The sequence below is a fragment of the Haemorhous mexicanus genome, chromosome 3, assembly GCF_027477595.1.
Source record: "Haemorhous mexicanus isolate bHaeMex1 chromosome 3, bHaeMex1.pri, whole genome shotgun sequence".
Classification (NCBI taxonomy): Eukaryota; Metazoa; Chordata; class Aves; order Passeriformes; family Fringillidae; genus Haemorhous; species Haemorhous mexicanus.
The window spans coordinates 51008423-51019589 of NC_082343.1; the positions used below are offsets into that span (position 1 = coordinate 51008423).

Here is an 11167-nt window from a genome sequence, read left to right on the forward strand (position 1 = left end):
ATTCACACCCAATAGTACCACACATCTGTAAGAAATGTTTTGTACTAGTGTACCTTTATAAGAGTACTTTTCTTAGAAAAAACCTACCTACTACCAAAGGTCTGTCTAAACCCAAAGGCTGTTTCTTTTACAAACCATTAATACCGTTCAGGAGAAAACTAAAAAAGAGGTTGAAGGTGACCTGTATCTTCAGACAGCTCCCTCATAACCAACAGCTGTAGGATTTCTGAGATTAAGGTTGCATTCAAGCATTCCAACAGCTGAAAAGGTATCATCAGGGTCAATGCACAAGTTGTTTGTCTGGAACATATTGGTCAAAGCAATTTAAAAGTGTATTCAGATTCATCCCCACCTCCCTCCAGCTCATCCTGGGCAAACAGAATTTCATTTTGATTTGGGTAAAAAAGTGGAATTTTTAAGCTTTGCTACAAAAATGGTAGAGCTTGTTGTATTTAATAATATGACTGTGTCTGCATGCAAATCAAAATGCAGCTAGCTTTCAGAGGAGCTCCTCAGCACAGTGTGAGAAGAGTGAGAAATGTGTCAGCATGAGTGTGGGCTCAGTTCAGACTCTACATGAGTTCAGTTCTACATGAGTAGGAGGAAACAGAAACCTAACTGACAATAAAATTTTCCAAAGGGCTCATTTACCTAAATCAAACCAATACAGTCATAAACAAGTCTCACCTAAAGGTGATATGCTGTGCTGTCTGTGCTGAGCTGAGTCAGTGAAAAACCTTCATGGAGAGCTGGAGCAGAGCTGGGTGATGGGCACAGTGCAGTACCACCAAGGAGCCTGCTCTGACACCAGGTCAGCGTGAGGCTCCTGGCCCAGGATTTCATTGCCTATCTCAACATTCTTGTCTATTTGATTAGGACAGGATTTCCCTTTCTTAGTATGGCCATCAAGAGTTAGTGCTTGTAGGGTACTAAACAGTTCTCAGAAGAAAGGCTACTGCACTTTCTAATATGTTTTCTAAAGGAAACAATGACATCCATAAAGTAGAAGACTGACCTCAATGTTTTGTTTTCTTTTTCCCTCTAGATTTAAGGCTAGCTTTTTCTTAAATCAGACAGGCCACTCTCAATGTAAAGGTTTTTCTAATTCCTCCTAAACATAAAATGTTCTTGGCTAAAAGGCCATTTTCTTCTTCCACAAACGGCAAGTCAAAACAAGGTACCTACACATAGAGGAAGATTTTGGCTTATGATTTGTTTGCCAACATTTTGGAATTCTACACACACATAAAAGATCGACCTTATTTCCTAAACCTAACTTACTGATGAAATTAGTCTTTTAAATGGATTAATAATAGACCTCTAAAAAAGGTGAAAAAGTACAGGTGCTGTTTTTTTGATTTAAGCTCCACTGGAAGATCTGTTAGGATCATAATGGTGATGGGTTTTAGTAGCAAAGGAAAACACAAATAATTTTTCCCCCTCTGTGAAGGGAGAAGCATTTGGCCACATCCCATGAATTATGAAGAATTGAACAGCAGAGTGTATTAGAAGGAAACATTCCATGGATACCACTGAAATGATTCAAACTGTAATTAACGATCCCAGCCGTTTCAAAATACAGGTGCATGTGCTTTTGGGAATGAGAGGAGGATCAAATTACAATCTGAGTCACTCAACAAGCTTGTTTTACCCTTCCAGTTATGCAAGCCAGCTTATGACTCAGCAGCTATACAAGTGTTCTCCAATGACAAGACAAATCTGCTCTGCAGCTGAGTCACTCAGAGCAGCTCTTTTCACACTGATAAATTCAGCAGTCAGACACGATACGGAAAAGATTGTGCAGCCTTTATTATCTATATGAGATAGAATAAGCATATTTTATAGGAGAATAATCTGCAGCTCATCTTCACACAAGGAACTTATTGAATGGGGGAGAGAAAAGTTGTCATGGGATTACACTGACCAATGTTCATGGTCCTATAACTAAAAGAGATTAGATTTTTTTTTTCTAATAGTGTTTTCTATTGTGTATTCATCCCTTACTAATAAAAATCACCTGGCAACTTGCTGTACTTGTAGTAAAGAATCAATTTCTTTATTGTCTTTGACATTTTTTTCAAGGTTTGCAAATAAATTCCTACAGGTTTGTGTATGACAAGGTGTCATGACAGCTACAGGCAGTCACAGATTCATGCACACATTGGTATGGGAATCTCTGCCCCAACCTGTTCCTTAAATGCTGACTTTTTGCTGGCACCAACAATAAGATTTCCTTACCCTTCAGGCTTGATCCTTTTGAGGTGCCAAGTATGAACGACTGCTGCCAATAAATAGTCTTAGCACTTGAAATACCTAACATATGTCTAAGTTCTTAAATCTACTGGAAGAACCTCTAGACTGCATTTGGAGCTTAAAGTGAAGAACCCACTGGATAGACTGCACTTTTTCTCTGCCTATTAAAAATGTATTCCATTAATCCTGTTTAAGACCAAGTGTCTTTATTCATCAGAGGTGAATATCACAAATAGCCACGAGAGTTGATGTAACAATAGCACCACGAGGCTGTGAACAAGGCCCCATTGGGTGAGTACAAACACGGTAGGAGAACGTCTTAGCCAAGAGGAGCTCGTTGTTAAGTTAAAAAAGACTGAAAAAGATAGAGAAAAGGGAACAGACAGTTATGGTTTTCAAATGGTTGCATTTCATACTGAAGGCTTATCACCAATGGGCTACAATACACAGCTATATGTGGATACCAGATCATCTGTGCTTCACAACAGCTATTCTGAGAGAAGTGAGGTATTCGTCATTGACACAAGCTACACACATCCTGTTGGGGCTCTAGATTACAACCCTGGTCCCAGCAGTTTGCACAGTGCTTTTCTTAAAGCCTCCTTCCCTGCAATCCAGTATGTGAACATTTCAGCTCTAATCTTCTAAAATTAGATACCTTCAAACATCATAAAAATAAATACTTCCAAACATTTATGGAGAAGAGCAAATACAAAGTGAAATACAGAAGCTCAAAATGAAAAAAAAAAAAAAAAAAAAAAAAAGAGAGCAAACAATACATGCTATTTCAAAACAACAGCAAAATAAAATGTCCAGGTTCACATGATTTTTAGTCAAGTAGTTTTTGGTTTTTTGTTGGTTTCAAGGTTTCTTTGTCAGCATGGTGCTGAGGAGGTGGGAAGAAATATTACAGTCTAAAGAGATAACATCTTTTTGCTGTACTCCTTAAATGTTTGCTTTCCAAAATCAGCAACTCCCTTTCAAGCTCTCCAATCACATTCCAAAATGTATAGATGGGATGATTATCATCATACATTACTAACATTGTCCAGTCCTGACTATAAATACCTTGCTTCCAGAGGCTTATTCCTTGCCAAGTCTCTACACTCTGGGTTACTTTTTTTATTTTGAGGATCTAGTAATTTAAGCAATTTTCAGCTTGAGATGAATAAGAGGTTCCCAACGATGAAACCAGCAATCAAAAAGACATTTATTATGAGTTACTAAGAGTTGTGATTTGAACATATTAATTTGTCTACAGTGCTTGGTGTTGTGAAAAATTATGTTCTATTTGCCTTAAAAGTAATAAACAGCAATACTTTGATAAAGCTGAAGGTGAGAAATGTTGCATCATCTTATTAGTGAGAGCTTTACTTTCACAGAAAATGCAAGAGGCTTATGTAAATTTTTTATTTCAAATGAGGAAGTTCCCAACCAAGGTTGAGAAACAACTGGTTTATATAGCAGCCTTCCAGTACCTAAAGGGGACTTACAAGAAGGCTGGAGAGGGACTTTTTAGCAGGACAAGGGGAAAAGGCCTTAAACTGAAGAAGGCTGGGCTTAAACTTGATTCCATAATTCCGTGGTGAACTGGTGGTGATTGGTGTCCCATTTCCTAGAGGTGCATGGAAGGGACGGTTATCTTCTTCCCCTTGCAGTGATTCTAATATCCTAAATATCCATTGCTGCCCCTTCTCTCCTTTGCTGTTTGTGCCACGAGCAATCCACTGTCTGAAATTTCACAACATGGATTAGTACAACTCACACCAAATAGGCAGGCTGATGACTCACTCATATCAACGGCTCCATGCTTCTCCTGCTCTTATTTTTTACTATTATGAACTGACCTGCTGTGCAGTAACAGATGAGCTGCCCTTGTGCACAATACAGATGATGGATTTTTTGTCTAGATAAGGGTGATGACACCAATGTCCTCTGTGCTTACTGCAGAGAAGGAGGTGAAATGATGAATACTTGTGGACTATGTGTGATGGGGAAAGCTGGAGAGAGAAAAGACTGGCTACAGACGGGCTTCTCTGTACAGAATACTTTTAAGCACTGTTCTGAAGAAATTGGTATTTTTAAAACATGAGAATTATGTGGCAGATAAAAAAAGAAACAGCTGCATTAAGCATCTTCAAGCCAGACTTAAAAAAAGGAAAATCACTTCCTCTGTCCTTACTATTTCTTGCACAAAGAAAGCATACAGTGATATGATACACAGTGCTACTTAATGGCCAAAACAATTACTCCTAATTTAAATTTGTATACATTTCAAATATTCAAAATATTGGCCTATTTAAAGATGTGCCTTTCATCACTGCTACTTTTGTATACCTTACTGAGCACAATTAATAGCTGAATTAGCTGTGGCAGTTTATCTGGAGTAAATAAGAAAAGACATGCAAAGAAAATGGGCAGAATAGAGCTGCTTCTTGGAGAGTGCTTGGAGTAGTCTTCCCCAGTTTTGATGTGTTTACTCTTATTACTTCATTTGATTTCCAAATGCATGTCAAGAACAAACCCTTCCCATTACAAAAGCTTATATGGACACAAGTAATTTCAACTCACCTGGCAGATTATTACTGGCCCTATTTCTAGCCTGAAGAGGTAACTAATCACATTACTGGACAGGCTTTTTTTTTCAAAGTGATGGCTTTGGAATAAAGAACTTCCCTCTAAACAGCAAGTGAGAGCTGCATCTTCCAGGCTTCCACTGTGCTTCATCTCCCTCCACACCACATTCCTCACCACATTGTTTCAGCGTCTCATCTGTAAGCACTGTGCTAGTGACCCCTACTGCCTCTCTGCTTTTAGGGTGCTCCTGCACCTTGCTAGGAAGTTCTCAGTGGCATCTAAACTAAGGTGTTCAATTGTGCTATGCCCCTAAGGCACACAGCTGTTATTCAGGCCCATACAGAAGGCACAGAGCACCACAGTAAGGCTCCCAAGCAACTGATGGAGTGTGAAGCTTCAAGGCCCAGTCTCTGTGATCCCTAAGCTGCTCTTAGGCAAGACACCGTTAGTGCAGGTCACAGGTCTCCTCAGTTTGGCAATTCTTCAGGAGTGAATTTCTCCAGCTGCAGTCTGATTCAAGATTATATGACTGATTACATTAATACAGAGCAGCACAAAGTGTATCCCTTCAGTGATGGGATACACAGTATTTCTTCTTTCCTGATTTTTTACTCCACATTCTTCCAATCTATACCTTTGGCAGAGAATCAGCCATACAACCCTAAAACAGCTTTCAGATTTTGGAGTATTTACACACTATAAAATCAAAGCAATAACAAAACATAGTTTCTAATAGTGGAAGAAAGTTTGAAACTTAACCATGCTTGCAAGGATTGTGTTTCCTCTGTCCCAGAAGCAGCCCAAAGGCTGTGGGTGGCTGCAGTGTGATGGCAAATTCTTAACCAGCAGCAAAATCATGATTCTGACTACAAGGCAAAGAAAGAAATCAGGGGAGTTTACATAAAACAAGGTGGAAGAAGAGGAAATGTGAAAAACATTTTTTAAAGGATCTTTGAGAAAAGCAGCAAAATTGTCTTCCACCTCTAACAGGGCCAAAATAAGGGCTTTCTGAGGCTGATAATGTTCATAGGTGTAACAACATTTGAGAAACTGCATTGCAGTTCATGTGATAGCATGGGAAATCCAAAAAAAAAAAAAAGAAAACCCAACCAAAATATGCAATTAGAAAAATATAACTTTTCCAGTATTAAATTGCAGAGGCAATGTGACCTCTGCAAATAATGATCTAAGAACCCTGTTTTACCAGAAGCAAAATATTTTTAATGAAATTTATACTTCAAAAAAATCACTTGCCACATAGACAATGGGTTTTTATAACTATTTGAATTCCAGCACCATTCTTGCCAGGCTAATGCAATCTCAACTTTTTTTTTTTTTTGGTCACTGTATTTGTAGGATAAATCAATATAGTGAAGAATAGAGTAATTTCTGGGGGAAAAGATAAAATAAAGGCATGCCTCCCCATTTTATCATCTTTCTGGAAGTGTGTTGGTTTTATCTATTAGGATTGTCCCCTTGTTTGCAGGGTATTTATGTCTTCACACTTCCACCCAGAGAATCAGTAGGGAATTCAAAACCTTGGTTATATTGTGTACTGGGCAGCCAATGACACTGTCTTTCTTGGTCCAGCAGCCCTCTCTACCCTTTTTCCTCTACATTTCGGGGGTGCATCCAACCATTCTGTTTTTATGGGAGAAGAATTTTTGCAGGTCCAACCCTGACACCCAGTGGCCTCTGCCATTCCATCTCTTACAGCCTCCCAGCGTCTCCACCTTTTGAGACCTGGCTTGAAGGGATACAGTGTTACTCTCCAAATAGATAATTTCAGCACTAAAATCAACACATTTATGTGATTTCCATAAGTAAACATCCTTTATTGTATATTCTGATAATGATATTTAATGGTATTCAGTACAAAAACCTTGATATATCTGAAAATGCTACTTTTTCAGGAATCCTAGTCACACAAGTGTATTACCACTGAGCAATAATTCTCTCTATATATATCTGCATCTCCTTTCCCTCACTCATTTAGTATTCCTCTAAACTTGGAATGAAAGTGCCCTATTGCAGGCATTCATTTTTTAAAAAACAGACCTAACAAGAAAAAGAAGATTTTATTTGTGTATAGAACAAGAAATGAAGAGAAAATTAACATAATTGAATATAATTCTTGAAAGCTAGCAGATGAAGCTTTTTCTTTTTTGAGTGAAATTGAAGCTAAGTAATTATTTGCAAATAATTGTCGCTTGCCTGTTAGCTGGAAATTTTACTCCCTATTTTTTCTTCCTTGAGTTGGTAAGCTTGTCTGGCAGTCTCTGAGGTTTTTGACCAAAGGCAATATAGAGCGCAGCTTTGGTATGTTTTCCCAGAGCTCTGGATGCCTGAATACAGCATTTTAATCTGGCCTGGTAACAAACTTGCTGAAAATTTCACACTTTGCAGTCAGGTTCAGGGTCTTTTGGTGGGTTGGTTTTGTTTGTTTGTTTTTTCATTGGTTGGGTTTTTATTGTTGTTGTTTTGTTGCTTTGGTTGGCTGGGGATTTGTTCTGGTTTGCTTTGGTTTTGTTGTTGTTGACTTGTTATTTTTAAATGAGAATTATTACACCTGTTTAATTTAATGCAATTATTAGTCCTAGTAACTGCAACATCTGCAAGAGATGGATAAGCTTCTGGGAATCTTTTCTGCTCCAAAGACTATTTTAATCAATACATCTCCTGGTTTAGAGTTTCCAAGAGGATAACATCAAAACAGCTGTAAGGGCAGCCCTGTGTGTCACTGTGTTGGCAAGGAACATCTGTTAAAAGCTAGCATTCTTCTTGCTTTCCTACTCTTTAAAAAGATGCCACTTAAAAAAGAAATGAAAGCTCTCCCTGGTTGAGAATATGTCTTTTTTTTTTTTTTTTTTTTTTTGCTCTTTCTTTATGCCAGCATACATAGAAACTCCTAAAGTATCATGTTTGTTTATTTTTCCTCTCCTGGTTTCTCTGAAAGCAACCACAGGATGCAACTGCTGTATCCAGCTCTGTAATCTGCTTCCAGCTAAGGCTTGGTAGCGATGACTCAACAGACCCTCATAAAAATAACAAAAAAAAAAAAATTATAGTCCTCATTTAGCTCTTTGCACTGACGGGTAAGGACACTTCAAAAATTTGTTTTTACATTGCTTTATATGGCCTTGGTTTTTTAAGATGCTCACTTTTAAACAAGGGGCATAGAATCAGCTGGGTTTTCACATAACATTTTTGTGGCTTTCTTTTTGACTACAGGGCATTTACAAGGACAGGAAGAAATAGCTCAGTGTCCTATTGAAAAATTTCTGGCAATATGTCTTTCCTCTTTTAAAACAAATAATTAAAAACACTACTAGCATATGAAAGCATGAATCATTTAATGCATTTTAAATTTAACATTATGTAAGCTCTTGAGCAGAGCTGGAAAAAAAACTATTTTGGTGGATGATAAAATTTATTTCAAGCTTGACTTTGACCAAAAGAAGATAGGCAACACAAGTTATATTTTCTGTGGGTTTTATATCTACTTGTGAATTTAACATTCAGATAAAATACTAGGTTCACTGTAAAAAATATTTTTCAACATCAGTTGAAAAACTTCTTATTTTGGGAGGACCTGCAAATGCTGTGCCTTCTCCAGCCCTTCTCTACGTGGATTTGCGTGAGAGTGACAGCAGAAAGTGGCGCATTGCCCTCGCACAAAGCAAAGGGCTAAGGAAAAGGGGCGTTGTGCTGCTCTTGGCACCTCCTGGGTGGTTTTGTGAGGTTTTTGTGTTTTTTTTCCAGTGCCGGGCTTCCCATGTCCCTTATTTGGGAAGCAGCACTGACTTGCGGTTTATACAGAGCCAGTGTCAGGAGCTGGGATTAAGCTGTGCCCCGAAGCCTGAGCCCGGGGCTTTGCCTTCCTGTTTTCTGACACCTCCTGGCAGGACAGACTTTTTGATGTTGTTCCCCGTGATCCACTACGTGGGTACCTCGTAGCCAGAGTTGACAGTGCACATCCCTTGGATTCCAGGTGAATTGATCACCATCAAAGCCGCATCTTTGCTTTGCAAATCGACGGGAGGCTCGAGGCTTTACATCGAGGCTCAGCTGAGCATCTGCCTCAGTCTGAGGCGGAGCCCCGTGCCCGTGCTCAGAGTACGAAACCGGGTCTGGAGCCCCTCCTCAGCCCTCACGTAAGTGCTTTCAAAGAACCCTAGGTAACAGACGGCGCTCCGGCCTTGTAACTACCATTTGCCTTACCATGTGCTAGCCAATTAACGTGATCGGAACGAGAGTAAACTATTTCATTATGACATCAATATTTACTTATGCCAGGGCTTGTCCCCCTGGGCAGGGCGGAGAGAAGACTACAGCTCCCGGCAAGCCTTTCCCGGCGCGCTCCCGTCGGGCACTGCGGCAGGAAAAGCGGCGGTAAGCACTGCTGCGCCCGCCGGAAAAGGTCCCGCCGCCGAGAGCCGTCCCCGCCGCCCAGGCCCGTCCGCGCCGCCCCGCCGGTCCTCGCCGCCCAGACCGATCCCCGCCGCTCAGGCCGGTCTCCGCCGCCCAGGCCGGTCTCCGCCGCCCAGGCCCGCCCCCGCCTCCAGGCCGGTCCCCGCCGCTCAGGCCCGTCCGCGCCGCCCGCCCTCCCGCGCTCCGCCCGCCCTCCCGCCTCGCCATGACGGACCGCTACACCATCCACAGCCAGCTGGAGCACCTGCAGTCCAAGTACATCGGCACGGGGCACGCCGACACCACCAAGTGGGAGTGGCTGGTGAACCAGCACCGCGACTCGTACTGCTCCTACATGGGCCACTTCGACCTGCTCAACTACTTCGCCATCGCCGAGAACGAGAGCAAGGCTCGCGTCCGCTTCAACCTGATGGAGAAGATGCTGCAGCCCTGCGGGCCGCCCGCCGACAAGCCCGACGAGTCCTGACCCTCCGTCCTCCTGGTCCTGGCCCTCTCTCCCGTGTGGTTCTCGCGAAGGACTGACCGGGAGAAGCCTCGCAAAATGCCTGCTTCCGGACTCTGACTGTGCAGTCGTTCACCTTTTTTCAAGTGGAATATAATAAAGCTTCCTGGGCATTCCTAATGTTTGGTTTGGTAGTTTCCTAGTGCGAGCTTTTTGTTCCCAGAATGCTGGCACTCAGTGTTGAGCGTTTCAGTGCAGCCTTCCGAGATGAAAGCCTCGGATACTCCTAGACAGCATATTCCCGACCAGGCGGATTGATGCTTGCTTACAAAACTCAGTTTTGTGGGGAGAGAGGGGAACTTCGTTGGTACTCAAAGGGTTTGATTTCTTGGTAGCAATAGTATGTGGGGTGGTTTGTGGTGTAGCATAAGTCAGTTCCTCTAGTACTTAAAAAATTCCAAAATGGATTTTCTCTAAACGCTGTTTTCTTGCCTCATATCCATCTTTCCCATACCTTTGAGTTTTTCAAACATCGATTCTTTCTGATACAAATTAGCTAGTTTCTTTTTTCACCCCTTATGCTTACTAGTAACCTAGCATTCAAGTTTTTTCTACCTTACATCAAAGATACTAATATTGGGTTAGGCTTTTTTAATATGGAATAAGAATATAAGGGTTATTCACTTAGAAGTAAAAGGATTCGAGGTGACACAGATCAGATTGCATACTGAACAGATGTTGATTCTGATTTTTTGTGGTCCTAATAAGACAATCTGCAAGCTTATCGGTGATTATTTTGTGAAATTGGCGATCTCAAGTCAGTACATCCATCTTCTGAAGAATTCGGAGATGGCATTTTTCAAACTTTGTTGCGCATAGTAAGATGAGGGTGTGGGTGAAGTGGTCAGAAAGACATTTTACCTGCAAGTTTTGTGAGGAACTACTTCAGTTTACAATAAATAAGGGGAATATGTAGAAAACTGGTTCTTAATTTGCCTGCAAGCCGGTGCAGGTAATTTGAAGAGCATCCAGTTCCTCAGGTACTGGCTGAAAGTTTTCTTTAAGTTGAATTCAAGCACTTAGGCATAGGTATGCAGGGCAGTCTTGCAATGATTGGGCAAAATTTGCATCTAAATAAAGCAAGTTTTCTGTTCAGTTTAACAGTTCCTGTTAAAAGTCTGCTTTCTTACCAAATCTTAGAATCTTGCCTTCCATAAAGCATCTCCTCAGCGGGCAGGCAGCGGGCAGTTGGTGTGTGTAACAGGGGGTGACAAAAGAACTTGACCCTTAGTGCCGGGCCTTGGCAGCTGGAAAAGGGGGGCTGAGGATTACATGTGCTTTTGTAATAGTTTGCAAGCTGAACTTGGAACGTTTTGTGCAGTCTTGAATCTCTTACAATAAGGATAAACAGAATCCATGCACTTTAATCACTCCTGCATAAATTAGAACTTGAAACTATTTCAC

The 11167-nt window shown here is 41.1% G+C and overlaps 1 protein-coding gene across 1 annotated transcript; it reads left to right on the forward strand.

The window, feature by feature from the left end:
* The first annotated feature begins 9240 nt into the window (after window positions 1-9240).
* SF3B5 (splicing factor 3b subunit 5) lies at window positions 9241-9883 on the forward strand. Its single transcript, XM_059841758.1, has one exon. It carries the CDS (start codon window positions 9467-9469, stop codon window positions 9725-9727), a length of 261 nt encoding a protein of 86 aa, XP_059697741.1. The 5' UTR covers window positions 9241-9466; the 3' UTR covers window positions 9728-9883.
* Window positions 9884-11167: the final 1284 nt, after the last annotated feature.

Excerpts from the sequence above, each read along its gene's own strand:
- SF3B5 (XM_059841758.1), top strand. The coding sequence starts at position 9,467 with ATGACGGACCGCTACACCATCCACAGCCAGCTGGAGCACCTGCAGTCC.